The sequence below is a fragment of the Aspergillus pseudotamarii genome (assembly GCF_009193445.1).
Source record: "Aspergillus pseudotamarii strain CBS 117625 unplaced genomic scaffold BDV38scaffold_106, whole genome shotgun sequence".
Classification (NCBI taxonomy): domain Eukaryota; kingdom Fungi; phylum Ascomycota; class Eurotiomycetes; order Eurotiales; family Aspergillaceae; genus Aspergillus; species Aspergillus pseudotamarii.
Genome location: NW_022475120.1, coordinates 1 through 15,131, shown reverse-complemented (window position 1 = coordinate 15,131; position 15,131 = coordinate 1). Strand labels below are relative to the sequence as shown.

Here is a 15,131-nt window from a genome sequence, read left to right as displayed (position 1 = left end):
CAAAGCAAACAGGCAACATCGCGGCCTTAGCGGGACCGCCGCCTGTGGCTCCTGAAGCTGGCACTTGACACCTACATCTATTCCTAGGCTTGCTTCCTGGCCTGAATATAAACATAAATCATAAAGCCTTAGAATTCTTGACCTGTGGGTTTTTGGCCTGATTTACACTCACGCAAATTAAGTTGTTGATGGACTTACCAGCGGAGTAACAACGGAGACCCCAGTATACGTCACACTTCCAATATGGTGAGCTAGGTCAATCCGAAGCTGACAATTGATCGCTAACAATTGAAGTCTCAATCATTGCGTCCATATCTCCAATGTGTCCGAGCCTCTCTCACCTCCGCGCTTGCGGTTTCGAACTTCGCTTCCCAGACGTCCGAGAGACATAATGTACCTGAAATTGAGGCCCAAAGCTCTCCTGAACTCCTTCTCAACCCGCTTACCGTCTCTCGTAACGAAAATGAGAAAGTCCTCATCGAACCTAGTGTGAACAGTGTCCGTGTCAGCATTAGAATTAAACAAGCGGACGAGATTGAACATAGTATTACTCTCCATCCGGAAACTTACTTCTATTCGATATTGTCATAACAATCAGGTTATGCATAGGTGCTAGATACTAACAATTATATACAGTTTTGGTCCACAAGTTTACCCGGTTTTTGACGCAGAGGGCCGAATCTTTCTTCATCTTGCGACGGAAGCCAGTAAAGGTCAGGCATCTTAACGTACCTACCGCATCTGTGGATACAGTACGCTAATAAGTCAATAGGGTTATGATATCTCGTTTCTAATAACGAACCGAAACGTAGAAGAGATGCTCAAGCACAAGCTAGTTGATTTCATTATCCAATTTATGGAGGAAGTCGATAAAGAGATATCCGAGATGAAGCTTTTCGTATGTACCCTCTTCTCCACGGTATACCCGCGTGTAATAGTAGTATTGACAATACACAGTTGAATGCCCGTGCGCGATTCGTCGCTGAGTCTTTCTTGACACCTGTAAGGACCCACCTAATGACGCTCCCTGTCTTCTGAACACTATCAAATTAACCAACAACCCATAGTTTGACTAAATTCTTGCTCATAATGTTCATTTTATGGTTCGTGATATATCCATGACCTCCACATTTTATCCAATAGCGAGTATTGTACAGGCGATCTAGGCTGGTTATGGGGGCTAACTCTGCTTCGCTCAATGATTTGTTCCCTTCCCTAGATCTTGAAGTCATTTGGAGTTTCAATGTATGGTGGGCTTCTCGCAACTTACACTCGACAGTAGATCTTGGTATAAGCGAAGTACAACCATACTAGTAACAAGCATTCGAGACCACTATGTTTTTTTAGCAATTCATTTACGCTATGTAAATAATTACAATATTATTCCACCATTATGGATCTTATATCTATAGTGCAGATATGCTCCGTTATTCATCAACCTAAAACTTAGCAAGTAACCACCTTCCTACTATAATCATAATGGGTAGGTAGTTATACGACCCTCTTATATCCTAAGCGCACGTTCTTGAAGGCATGCTGGGGTTATTTGTCTATCTTGCTACATGTATTCTTCTATGGTTGGGAAGTATAGTGTTATTTTCAAGCGGCACTCTGATAAAGTAGTAACAGTCTCTATTCGCCCTAAGTAGACTTGTATAACTTCATTGTTTGATTGTTTGTTATAGAAAACACTTACCATTGTATATAGCCTGTTATCTTTTTTACTTATTAGTTCATGACTGACTCTATAGTCTATAGTTTTGAGAGAATAGACACATAATGTTCACATCTTACATCTTTTTCTATTGTCCTAGTTATTTTCTACTTCTCCTTTCCTGCCTCCCTTGGTTAGGGCATACTAACTGTTTATACAGAAACCAATGAAGGCCCCATCTTATTTTCCATACCACTCATCACGACTAATCGAATATTCGATTAGTCGGCAATAACTGAGATAAACATACACATGAAACACAAGTGAATTCTATGTGTTGCCGTGCACTCCCAACCAAGGCTCTCGGCGCTGTCATAGTTGAGATCCTCACGCTTTTCACTCCTAACACGGATCATAATCATCTTTCTCACCACCTCTTACTATCATACTGTTCTTCCAACTCCTTTCTGATGGCTACCAGGCGCCCAGTTGACCCCTTCACGGGACACGACTCTCCTGGCCCATATCATGGTCCCTATCGAGCTCGTGAAGGCACCATAATGCAGCCTCCCCAGACACCCCAGCTGGGTCCTTCTAGAACGCCTCATCAACAGGGGCAGTTTCCGAGTCTAGGAGGTTTATACGCCCATCTTCCTTCTATGGGAGAAGCTCCAGGCGGATATTATCCCTATGACACTGCACAAACCCCAACTCCAACCCCTCGGAATCCTCATCCTTTTAGCCAGCTACGAGCTGTACATAGTCCACTCCCTGCCCCAGTGCCCCAGCATCCGTTCCATTATGGGCCTCCAGGGCTTCTCTCTCCTACATTCTACCCCACTGAAGGTGCCGTGGCTCCTCAGCCTATGAGAGCCGAAGTTCAGGAGCAACCAGGAAACTTTGAGCAGATCCCAGACCTGAACAAACCGTTTAGCACAGTTGCTATGAGGGAGGAGATGCCTATTGGCAGTTCTGTGCATACTCGTCGGCCACCACACTGGGGCGTTGTCAAGATATCAAACGTAAGTGAACTTAGCTTCCTATAAAGGATACTACTAATAAGTGTGAAGATTCCTTATTCGGTCACCAGAAATGAGATCGCGCAATTTGTAGGGCGCCCAGCGCGCCTTATCAAAGGATGCCCAATCCATATTATAATGGAGCGCTCAACCGCGAAAACTATGGACTGTTTCGTTGAAACTGAAACTCCGGAAGCAGCCCAGAGAACAGTTGATCGAGTTAACAGCATCTATGAGACTGGCCGAGCACCCCGTCTTGGTCTTCGCCGTGTAGATGTGGAGTACAGTAACCAAGATGCGCTCTTGAAAGATCTCTTTCCGAGGGCCAAGTGCATCTCCTGGGAAGATGGTATGCCTCAAGAACTTCCAAACACTGATCCATACTCCACAGGCTTTTCTGGCTTCATTACTAGTGAAGAGATCGTTGGGGCTATTCGTCATGCTGAAATTCCTCACCGTGTAAGTGAACTACTCGCGCACATCATCTGAAAATGACTAACATGTTGAGCGCCCTTTAGTCGCCTTTCAGTGTCAAATGCCCTCAACGCACCTATGAGTCGACAATCAGCACGCTTTACAAGGTATTATGTCACCACCGATTGACTAAGCAAATGGTTTCTCACATAGTATATAGTATCCATGGTACGCCACAAGGTTGTACACGGTCGATGATCGCAATCAACTATTTGAGCTGACGAATCGGCACTTGATATCTCTTGCATCCCGCATTGACAGAACTCAAACCATGGGCCTGGACCAAAATCTGTTGAGAGATCTTCTTTATGCTGGATTTAATTGTCCAGCCTTCAATGAACGCCAGAAATATACTCTGTGTGTAAATTCTAACCTCGCACCAGAGATCGCTAGGTTTCCAGATATCAGCAAGTGGTTTCCGTTCGACACTCTAGTGCAGTTGCCCGACTTCAACAAGGGTACACTCACGGTAAGCATCTTGACCATTTTTATTGGAGCCCACTCCAGACTATTCAACTTTCTTCCTTTTTCGTGACAATTGACACCTATCTGTCATTCTTCCAGTATTATGCGAACTTGATATCTAGGGGAACGATCCCCGATCATGGGATCCCCCACCTGACGAACACTTTCCCGCAGGATAGGGATGATCTTCGCTCTCCCTACGGTCGTGTGTGGTTTGAATGGCCCGCAAATATCAGTAGAACGGTCCTCTGGGAAATAGCTGTTAGAATTGAGATGCAAATACTAGGCAATCTTGTCCTCACTGGATGGGTCACCAAGGATAATGAAGTCAAGGCTAGACTGGCAGCTGCGGGACCCTCGTCGTCAACCAGACATGACACTCGACGCACCCTCAGTGGCTCAGTTGCTAGCTCTGAAGAAGGTCTAGGTGTCCAAACATCCTCCAGGCTTGATATATTCGCCACTCCATCGCGCCGTGTGACTGAGACTGGCCCATCTTATCGTCCGGAGCGGGAAGCGGGGGATGAAACCCCACGTCCATTCAATGACAGCGATCAAAGTCCTTGGACCCGTAGGCTTCTCATATTCCCCCCCGGCACAGCAAGGGAAGGTTTCCATTTTGGCCATCGAAACACAAAGTCCTCTCCAGGTAATCTCACACCTTCGGGTGTTTAATCTTCGGCTGCACGTTGGATTTTGGGGTTGAAATGTCGCTATCTGGTCTATCTGTCATTCTATGGCAATATTTCAACTAATTCCCCGGTCTTGTTTACACATCCCATGGCTTTTTCAAGATTCATCAATCCACTTATATTTGCGTTCAGCTCCTACTCACTCAGGACATCTGGCGTTGCATTATCCTTGTATTCAGGGATACCGCACTCGATAAATTGTCATCGATCAGCTGAAGAGACAGCAACATTCGCATTGACTAGGTCTGACTTGAATAGGATAATTGGGCAGATTTGGGCCGGCGCAGGAAGCACGTTTTTGTCATGCTTTGTCTCTCCTTTTCTTAGTTTTGCTTGTACTTTCATTCTCCTTTCCATTGTTCCTCTAGGTTTTAATCGGCTCTTGTCATATTCATGACATGAGACCTAGTCTTACACCATGAGGTTCGAAGTCGAGAGCTTTTCAGTTCACTTCTTTTGTCTCTTTTTTTTTATTCTGTTGCATTGTCATTTTCTCCAGCGTTCGTCTAAGGTTTTATCGATTCATAATGTCCTTCGTGACGGGAAAATCATGCCAAGGAAGGCCGATATGGATAACGCTATTAGTCGAATTTAATGGTATTCTGTTTCTATGATTCCGTCCAGCCACGGTTTTTTAGTAGCTTGCAGCGTATCTCGAACTTCATTGTCTTTCGCCTGGTCCTGGAGAAGTTTCTGTCTCATCAGCCCCTCAGCTCTCATCCTCTCTCGTCGTGTCTGGGCATCCTCCCATCCGGGAGATTTGGCTTTCTTGTTCGTCTTTGGTCCTCGATTTGCAGAGTACAAAACTAGCAAATTCTCTCGGAATCTTTCTTTTCGTTCTGTGTTGATTGAGAACCTTTCATTTGCGATTGCAACCAACATTTGCAGATACTCCTCTGTTACGAGGCTGCGGAGGACTGGTTCGTCGGTTGCTGTCGCATCGTCAGTGTCGCTATCTTCACAGTATCCTATCACTGACTCCAGGGATAAACCCGCAGAGCGCACGGCGACGATCGGACTAGGACCTTCATCACCCTCCATACAGCGCAAACTCTGTAGCCCACTTTCGCGGAAACCAGAGCTTGAGGCGGCAGATAATACAGGGTGAGCATGTTGTAGCGTTGCTGTCATTATATGAAGAATCTGTGGAAAGCGTTCTCAGTACTCGAATGCAGCAAATTAGTGCCTGAGCCAGTCCATTTTCAAATCCCAGTACCAAACGGGTAGTACAGGCCAGCAACAATAGAGGCTAAGCTTTAACCTTAAGGGAACAAAAGAACGAGACATATGTTCAAGCAAACAAAGAAACGCAAGCTTTGCTATAAAGTAAATCATACTAAGGACAAACGCACTTTTTCGAAGAGACAAAGAACACAGGATTGGACTAACGTACCAGAGGCTCGAAATGGAAGCGCACAAGACGCGGGGCTTTTCCTTGTTTGTTCAGCCCGGGTGGTTTACCATCTCCAGGGACCATTCCAAACAACTCATGCAACGAATTCCCTTTATGGCTGGCTCTTTCAGAACTATTGCTGCCACATGGTGCGCCATAGCCTTGCAAAGGATCGTGAGAAACATACAGCCATTTCCCAGCACCTTTACCCCCCGAGGCTACAAACTGTCTTTCTTGCTCCTCATGCGGCTTCGGCTGCTTCTTCCGCCCCTCTAGGAACACGCTGATACGCCCCGCGCAGCTACTGGTGGTAACTAAGCCTGGGTGAGTATTAATTTCATGGATTAGGTCCCGAATACCCTCATCGACAGACCCCTTGGGCGAGAGGTCTGTGTACTCTGCGTCGGGAAGGGAGAGTTCTGCAAGAATTTTACGCTTGCGAGATTCAAACACCTCGGGTATCGCGCTTTCTTCGACTTCACTCATGGGTACCTTTTTTTTCTTTTTTCCCTATGTGGAGTTGTTGTTGAGCAAGGGATAGAAACAGGTTGGTTAAGGGAAAGATACGGAAACCTGTACTGCTGTTTGGAAAACGAATGAGGCTAATCGGCTAATATCTTTGGGTGAAACAGGTGGGCCAAATAAATATTAGACAAAAACCAAGCTCGATAGAGCCAGAAGAGCACCAGAAGATATACAATACAACAAGTGAATGTTTTGTTCTTAGCCCGACAAATCCTGAACTGGTTTCATTCCGAGAGTGACGACGTTTTGACGACCGCACTAACTTTAGTGGTTGCGGGAGGCAAAGAATTGCCCGCTTTCCCACGCGAAAACCGCCCCAGAAGTTACCAACCTCCTGGTCGCATTCCCGGTCCCTTCTGAACCGTCTGAAAGTCTATCAGTCACTAACGACCCCCATAGTTTGGTCAAGAAGCTTACAAGCTGCCGCGGGAGCTTATTAAATACTATACCTCCCAGATCTCTCCTACAAGTTTGTCCGCTCAAATCTTGCATAACTAATTGTGTCTACAAGTAACAGCTTCAATTTACGTTTTCCCTTACAAACGGAGGAAAAACCGGAAACCTTTCTCTTGCTATGCCTCGTCGATCGTCTCGGGCCGTTCCCGCGTCGGCGGCAGCACCAGCGCCAGTACCAAAAAGGCGCGCGTCTGACAGACTCCCCACTGCCTCCAAGACAGGACCTAAAAGACAAAAGTCCGACATCACCACTACTACCACTGGAAGGCCCATCAGATCCACCTCGAAGAAAAGCAGATACTTCCAAGAAGAGCGTTCAGATGATTCAGAAACTGACTTCGACAATGGCTCCTCGCCGGAGGATTCCCCCTCCAACTACGACGACTCCGCATCGGAGGATGCGGAGTCAGTCGCATTTCCCACAGCTAGTGAGGCGACAAAAAATCCAAGAAGAAAACCCGGGAGACCACGAAAGAGCCTAGAAAGCAACAAGGGAGGTACAGAAGGCTCCAGAAAGAAATCCGGCAGTATTGCAGAAGATGATATGAACGAAGCATTGAGAGATAAGCAGTTGTGGAAGGAAGGTGTCAGAACCGGCCTTGGACCTGGAAAAGAGGTCTTCATCAAGAAACCCAAAGCAAGGGATGCAGGTATTGTGCCCTACCAAGAGCATACCTTGCATCCCAACACCTTCCTCTTTCTTGTGGACTTGGCGGAGAACAATGAAAGAGCTTGGCTCAAAGGTAACACGATATCACGCAGAGGAAATCAGGATTTTTAATCACAGCTAACTATGATCACCTTTGACAGCGCACGATGCGGACTACCGTGCCTCTAAAAAAGATTGGGAGAGCTTTGTTGAAAGCCTCACCGAGAAGATTTCAGAGATGGATAGCACAATTCCTGAGTTGCCTGTTAAGGACCTGGTGAGTACTAGTAGTTAAAATGGCAATGAAGAGTTCCAAAAGAGATGGCTGCATTAACATGTGCGTTGATCCAGGTATTCCGTATACATAGGGACATTCGGTTCAGCAAAAATCCTACTCCTTATAAAGTACGTTTAAACTTTGAGCATCTTCACATCTAGTGATCATCCCTTGCGGGTACTGGATTGTATCGCCAGGCTAACAGTCGGGCTTGAACAGACACACTTCTCAGCTGCCTGGTAGGTGAAAAACCAATACTAAAAGAAAAGCAGTCAATTGAATGACTCCATAGGTCCCGTACAGGCAAAAAGGGCCCTTACGCTGCCTATTATGTCCACTGTCAACCTCAGTCCTGTTTTGTCGGTGAGTAACACTAAGAGAACATTTCAAAATATTTTCATGTGTTCGAAAAACCATGAGCCAATTACCTCCAAATATGATGTTGCACGGTTTAGAGGGCATGTACCTCAACCTCTTCTGGAGCCGCATGTCACGATTAAGGCCCCCTTCCATGTTGTGCACATCTCGTTGTGGGCCGAACGTTCTAAGCCTAGAACAAAGGGACGTCGCACGACATCTTATATCCAACTGAATCATCGGCGGCGAAAGTATGTGTGCTAATGACATGTCTCGGGTGGGCTTAGGTTCAGGTCTCTGGCATCCAGAGGCGGACAAACTTGCGCTTATGCGAGAGGATATTGACAGGAATTCGCATCGCTTGAAGGCAGTCTTAGGAGAGGAAGGAATGCGCCGCGAAATTTTTAATGGGGTACCTGATGAAGAGAAGGCTGTCGAGGCTTTTGTCAACCAAAATCAAGAAAGCGCCCTCAAGACCAAACCCAAGGTAGGCAACTCTGTTTTTCGGTCATTTCTCCACAGCTCAAAGAGACTCGTGACCTTCCTGTTTTTATCCTATCGCCTATGCCGGTCTGATTGCATCAAATCGTTTGTTGATGAGACACGTACACCCATTCTCGAGATTGGAAGGCGACTCGGTCGCGTCTCGTCACTAAAATTGGCGCCTGCTGCTCGTTAGTTTTCATCACAAATGACGCAGGTCTCCAGCAGAAGTCCTGTTTCTGAACCTAAATGGAGCTAAACGAGTCAACTTGGCACATAGGTTGATGATTGAGGTGCCCAGATGCAGCTTCTGTGAAGCCCTGGCGGTCGCCATGGACGTGGGATCGCGATTAGGATTGCTCGTCGGCAAACGATCAGTGTCTTCAACCTCATAAATTGAATTAGAAAATCATCTCGGTAGGATGATCTAGTTCAGTGACTATTCGCTAAAGGACTCGTTGCCCTGTGGGCGTCAACGCCCTTTCGTGATAGCAAGTCTAGAGGCCAGTGTTGATGGGTGCAAGCGCAGCAAGCGCGGACGGGCGATCCCGACTGGTCTACCCGTCTGGGTCGCGCCCTTTTCCCACACAAGTCCCTGGGGCTTTTCCTGTTTGCTTTTGGGTTCAACGTCATTACTGTTCTTCGGCCTAGCACGGAAATTCCTCTGGTGTCCCACAGCGTGTTTTGGTCTCGAAAACTTTTCTACACCGTCTCATCTGATTCCATGGTTCACCATCAGCTTTAACCCGGCGGGTCTTCGGTGTTGTCCAATTACAATGCTAACAAAATATTTTCCTTACCCAGGGCTACGGCTTGGACAATGAAAATATTCGACTGCTCCGCTTGCGCAGTTTCACCATCGGCAGGCCTCTAGCCGATGAAGAGCTTATGAGTCCCAACGCACAGGACAAAATTGCAGCTCTTATTGGTATCATGGAACCTTTCGTAAGCCAACCCATCCCAACGCCATCGTCGTGTAGCCGTCGTTTGGCTTTCCCTCTTTGCTTGCCCGCATTTGCATCTATTGGATCCTAGCACCGGTATCGAATACGGGCCCTTTCGCCCCGTTCCCCTCTTCTCCTCTCCAGCCACTTCAGCGGTGTAGTCTCGGATATAATGATACCCACCATTTAGCCAATTGTGCTGGAGATGACAGGGGTCACTTGGAGTGTCTTTTTATGTGATAACTTTTACTGACAGGATATGTCATCACTTGATAGGTTACGTACCTCAACAGCGTCGTCATGCCTGATCCAGAGGATATGGATGCCAGTTCCGGGTCGGAAAGTACAGACTAAATTTGGTATCTTCTTGGGATGAATGATAGCATGTTGTCTGTCACAATGTAGGTGTATATTTGAAGACTGTGGGGTATTTTTCTTAGTTGTTTTCTATGCCCCTCGCTTTTTTCTTCTTTTTTTTTTTTTTCTTGTTCTCTTTTCCCTAAAAGTGGCTTTTGCATGTAGTCGACCGTGAGCTTTACATGCTTGGAAACTTTTGACTTCTAGCCTTTGGCGTTGGTTTGTAACCGTTTTCTCATGGAGGCCGGAGGGTGGGCCGTTAGCTCTTTGTTACTGGTCTTTGACTCGGGGAGGCTCATGTCATACAACCTGTCTGTGGGAAAGAGCAATCGCTTATCCTCTTTGATAAGGTTTCCTGTAGATTTCATACAATACCTTTTACCAAGCTGAGCTAAGGAGATGTACATAGCTAGTCTCGGAGTTTTCTTTACCGCTACTTCTCGTCCCCCAATTATGGCGGCTTTCGTGTCAATTGCTCATCATCTCAACAGGGTCATGAATTCTAGTCCTTTACAATATTGACGTGCATATTATAATGGCCTGCTGGCCTGCTGGCCGCGTGCCGCAGTCCGGCCCGTCGGACGTGCCGTTAGCCCCATGGCGCTGCCCATCCTGTGATATCCACTCCTGCACGCGTGCAAATTCGTCCATGGTCCTCATGCGTCCATGCGTCCCTCGTCCCGTGGAACAGGCTTCATCTCTGCATCAATGCCCAAACATCGTTCCACTCTACGCTGGTAAAACAGAGTGGGTATCGTTTTTGTTACAAACTATTCTGTCACCTCGGAGCCAACCCCATTTTCGTTCTGACCTGTGCCCCCTCGGCTGATAGTTTGCAATCCTCCAGAGGAAGTGACAGAGAATTACCTAAGGGGGATGCATACTGTACAGCTGTCCTCGTCTGGCTAGAGTCCATGCAAGCCATGAACTTTGTGCGAGTCAATGATCAATGGTGATTTGACTCGGCAAGATCCTAGCGGAAGTTTCCGTTCAATAGGCGCGCTCATCCATGGCCCCCGAATTTCCTTATTTGGGTTCAGGGACGATCACTGTCTTCTCTGTCAACTGGATGCCGGCATTTCCTTCCCTTTTTGCGGTCTTCTGCTGGATTGAGGAACCATACAAGCAAGGAATAATCTGGCATTAGTCTTCTTTCTTTGTTGTATCATTATGTAGTCAAGTTATATGTCATAAACGATTTGGAATTTTACTTCTGCTTGCTTTGTTTCATTCACACTTTGCATCAAACATACTCGTCCTTGTACCGTTAAGGATGATCTTTAGGATCGGAAACCACCCCAGAGCCGACCTATTGTCACAATAGCAAATGGAGAGGGAATATATAACGAAGGCACGATTAAACTGAATAGGTCTGGTCTTTCGAACCAATATCGGTATTTTGATATATGTATATATATATACACATAGGTTTTTTTTTTTTTAATCAGCTTGACATATCGATGCATTACCCGGATGATGTCACGATAAGAGGGAACAGGTAGATACTATCGCATAAAGCCAGGAGTAGTTTCAATGAAAAGATATTTAATGATGTCAGGATCTATGAGCCTATATTAAATATGATAAAAAGATGTAGCCCTCCGGAATTTACATTCGACGAGCCAGTAGCAGCCAGGATGATTAACAAAGTGCTAACATGGCGCTACTATTTGGCTAACTCGTGATCGGCCAAAGACAAGGTTCATACTTCTCTAGACCATCTGTCTGGCACCCAACAGCAATACTCCATCCCATCCCGACTTCATATAAGTTTCGGCCGCGATACGGACACACGATTCAATAAATGTGATACATCTAAGTTCTTTTTCCTCGAGATACTGCATTAAGGTGTGATTTGCTCAAGGCCAAGTCCGAAGATATTACTCCAATCCGTGTCTAGAACTTACTTGCATACCATTGACAGAAGAACGGTCCATCCGCATCTTGGAGCGCGGCTATGCGCCAGACTATTAGATAGCCTTATTCAATCGCCCACGATTCTCATCTCTTGCGTAGTGGAAGCCCTGGCCCCGTTATTTAAAGTTAGCTAATTTCCAGGCTCAAAATTTCCGGATCGCCAGTCCTTGTGGGGAGAGCTGATCACTGAGCGACCTAATCGCACTGATTACTTAGCTAGGGTAAAAGCCTACACAGTACAAATGTTCAGGCTTTACTTTTTTATTTTTTATTTTTTTTTAAAAAAAAATTCTTCAAAGATTTTTTCACTCCCCTTTTGTTTGACTTATCGCCACTTCGTCTTGATGACTAGAAGGAGCAATAGTCAACTGATTATGAGACATCCCTACAAAGTCAGGCATCCACCACATTTCAAACCTAACATTCTGTCGCGTGATAGAGGAGGTCGATGTACAACCGAGTAACTCGTACAGCGTGTCACGCTCATATGTTGGGTCATCACATTATAGTGTCAATTCACAGCATTAGCTAGAGTCATGACTCGAAACAAGACAACAGGAACTGCCACTGGAGGCGTTGGAAGTCCAGGTACAGAGTACAACCGGCACAGAAATCACTAGTCCTACCAAAGTCGGAAATGTGACCAGGCGAACAAGTAAGCCCAACAGGATTATCTGACAATGTTTTGCTCCTCGTTTCGCCACGTCATTTGAGAAGACAGCGCTTGCGCACACGCAGATACTACACACACCCTAGTGCCCGAAGAGAGCACAGACAAGCGTGGTTGGAGTTTCTCCTTTTCTTTTTCTACCCTGCCTTTCCCTTACTAACCAAGCCACCAAACTAAACCAGGGAGGTTAGTGCCCTGTTTATCCGCCACTAGCCTATCACCAAGTGTTTCCACGCGTGCCACGCCCGCCAAAAGCGACAGATAAAGTACAGATAGTCTGGGATGCTCCTCGCCCTCATAGGCCAGTTGCCATCACGTGACTGAAATTGTATGCGGGCTGATCGATGATCAGTGACAGGCCGCATGATTATTTTTCTTTTTCTCCGCCAGCGCTATACTACTTGTTGACAACCGTTTCCGCTTGGTCAGCCATTCGGACACCAACGGGAACCTAACCAAGGCAGTTCAACTACTCACTGTTTCTTCTTACTCTCCTTGATATATCCGTCCATACATATGCAGGAAGATATGCACATTAGCAAGGGCGCCTCAACCCCAGCCTCCGGACGGAAGATGAATTATGATCTCCGACCCAGTGCTTAATTTCGTCATCCTTGGAGCCACGCGATCTCTCGCCAGCCAAGGCGAGTCGACGTTGGTCGCGGTGGAGCAGTTTTTCGGAGATACCGAGGGCGACACCAGACATTGAAGCCCACAGTTTTCTACGGGGTGGATTCTGGTGTCAACGGAAAGCCGCGGACGGAAATGCAAGCAGCCGATAGGATCAGAGAAGAAGAAAACGTGGCAAAATATAGGGATTAATAGACCATGAAGAGGGCAGCGCAAAGACGAGTATGTACATACATACAATACTCTGAAGTAGTTTCATGCTGTGTAACTTACCGTCACCGTAATACCATGTTTGCGTAGGCTGGCTTGGTTTTTCCTGTACGGTACGGAAACATTGCGTTCAGAGTATCTCAACCAGGTTGGAAACCATTATCATTCATTCTCCATCTCGATATTGGTAAGGTCATGACAAAGTGAGGCTGACAGCGACCGTCGACTGTGTGGAGCAGGACGCATGGAAGTACTATTCTGCATGCAGCGCCTACTTAAGTTGCACTGTTGTCAACTTGGGTACTGTCACCTTGGGGTTACACTCGGCTCTCTCAAGTAGTCAGAATTTACACTGAGGATTGCCATCGGTGGCGTCTCAGAGGTTCTGAATTTCAAGTTCATATCTCTGCATTCACTTCACCAGAGGTTGCTGGGCCATATCTGGCTGTTCAAAGAGGAGAAAGGCGGGGAAGAGGAAAAAAAAATTCTTGGGTGAAAATAGACGTGGTAAAGTGGAGGGGTTGGTAAAACGTTATGAGGCTCCAGTCTTAGACGATCACGGTCAGATAACAAAAGCAAAAGCCGTCAGACTTTTCCTTCGACATGATTAGATTATGCAATGCGTACGAAAGGTGGCATTATTGTCGTCACCAGTGATGATATTACGACTTTGATAGCATGCCACACTACGCTTTATGCATGAGATCGGCGGGAGTCGGGGCGGGCCGTCGTGGTGCCCAGGAGACAACTAGCGACTGAGAAGTGGTGGTTGCCCAACGCCCTGACACCAGCCCTGAAGCACCTGCATTCAGATCACACTTCATCCTGGCTGATTTCCGTTTGCGACCGCCGACTTCCGACGTTTCGTGCTTTTCTTATCTGGTCGCGTACAGAAGGTATGAGAATGGCTATTTCCTCTTTCTCTTGGATTATTTTTCTTTTTTCTCCTTTCCTTTTTTTTTTTTTTTTTTTTTTTTTTTTTTTCTTTTTTTTTTTTTTTTTTTTTTTTTTTTTTTTCCTGCCTCTTTCTTATTTGGGAGTCATACATATCTTGATTCCATCCTTCGGCCGACGACTTTGTATCATTCATGTATTGTGAATTTACATGTCACGAAACAGGAAATACCGTCTCCACTTTCCACCAACTAATCATTTATCACCACCACCAAACCATCAAAGAATGATAAATACAAAAAAGGCTGAGAGGAAGAAAATCATTTCAAGGCAAAAGGGCAGGTGAAAGCGACTGCATTACAGTTAATCTGGCTAAAACAGCAAGAGTCACACGGGCGATGTCATGCTTCTTGACGTCCAAAAGGAGTGAATATCTTACTTCCGTAATAACAACCACCGCTTTGTGCTGTTGAGGAAGGATTGAGTGGGGTTGAAGAAGGTTTGGCAACCTCTGGCAAATGTGATTAGTTTGCAGAAATTAGACTTGTTTCTCCTCGGTGCGTGTCGGATTATGGCTGAGTGCAGTGCAGCAAATCAGAATGGCGTGCGGGTTCTTCTTAACTTCCGCCAGGCTTTACCCATGAGGACTACTATTCATTAGTTCCCATGTCCTTCCCATGTGCCAGTGGATTCTCGTTAAAAGTCTCTCCTCCAAACAAAAAGAGGAGCCAGGACATCATATTACGCACTTGACAAGGATGCCGACCAGGTTCGTAGCCGGCTGATTGGCAGCCATGTCAGCAGACCCCGCAAACGAATCCTGGTTCTTGGACACCGTCAATTCCTTCCGACACGCGTTGACAGGCCGTTTCTCGCTCGAGACGACCTGGCCAAGCTGCGCTAATGCACCTTCCCTTGAAGTGCCACCGATCGGGCCATGATAATGCTTTCCTGGCGCGGTCCCAGGGCTGTAGCACCGGGAAACTTAGGGCTCTCCACCAGGTCCCCTCATAACCCCTCTCTTTTCTTTTTCTTTTTTTCTTTTTTTTTTAATTTTTTTTTTTT

General features: G+C 46.3%; 4 protein-coding genes across 4 annotated transcripts; 3 read left to right on the top strand and 1 right to left on the bottom strand.

Annotated features, from left to right (window-relative positions):
- Positions 1 to 70: 70 nt before the first annotated feature.
- On the top strand, positions 71 to 1,433 carry BDV38DRAFT_264093 (actin-related protein 2/3 complex subunit 4 family protein). The gene is made up of 6 exons (XM_032056246.1): positions 71 to 144; positions 202 to 246; positions 295 to 544; positions 637 to 713; positions 773 to 898; positions 958 to 1,433. Exons 2-6 carry the CDS (start codon positions 244 to 246, stop codon positions 1,036 to 1,038), a joined length of 537 nt encoding a protein of 178 aa, XP_031907590.1. The 5' UTR covers positions 71 to 144; positions 202 to 243; the 3' UTR covers positions 1,039 to 1,433.
- A 781-nt stretch (positions 1,434 to 2,214) lies between these two features.
- Positions 2,215 to 4,798, top strand: BDV38DRAFT_290059 (uncharacterized protein; the record flags this gene model as incomplete). Its single annotated transcript, XM_032061393.1, has 4 exons — positions 2,215 to 2,676; positions 2,725 to 3,132; positions 3,308 to 3,616; positions 3,712 to 4,798. 4 exons carry the CDS (start codon positions 2,215 to 2,217, stop codon positions 4,285 to 4,287), a joined length of 1,755 nt encoding a protein of 584 aa, XP_031907589.1. The 3' UTR covers positions 4,288 to 4,798.
- BDV38DRAFT_16548 (tRNA wybutosine-synthesizing 3 family protein) lies at positions 4,799 to 6,489 on the bottom strand. The gene is made up of 2 exons (XM_032051857.1): positions 5,698 to 6,489; positions 4,799 to 5,447 (listed from the first exon to the last, which is right to left on the bottom strand). The coding sequence occupies exons 1-2, from the start codon at positions 6,181 to 6,183 to the stop codon at positions 4,896 to 4,898; spliced, it is 1,038 nt and encodes a 345-aa protein (XP_031907588.1). The 5' UTR covers positions 6,184 to 6,489; the 3' UTR covers positions 4,799 to 4,895.
- Position 6,490: 1 nt separating this feature from the next.
- Positions 6,491 to 9,850, top strand: BDV38DRAFT_16533 (DUF2461 domain-containing protein). The gene is made up of 8 exons (XM_032051856.1): positions 6,491 to 7,421; positions 7,489 to 7,604; positions 7,679 to 7,732; positions 7,824 to 7,843; positions 7,897 to 7,967; positions 8,249 to 8,448; positions 9,249 to 9,389; positions 9,665 to 9,850. Exons 1-8 carry the CDS (start codon positions 6,797 to 6,799, stop codon positions 9,740 to 9,742), a joined length of 1,305 nt encoding a protein of 434 aa, XP_031907587.1. The 5' UTR covers positions 6,491 to 6,796; the 3' UTR covers positions 9,743 to 9,850.
- Positions 9,851 to 15,131: the final 5,281 nt, after the last annotated feature.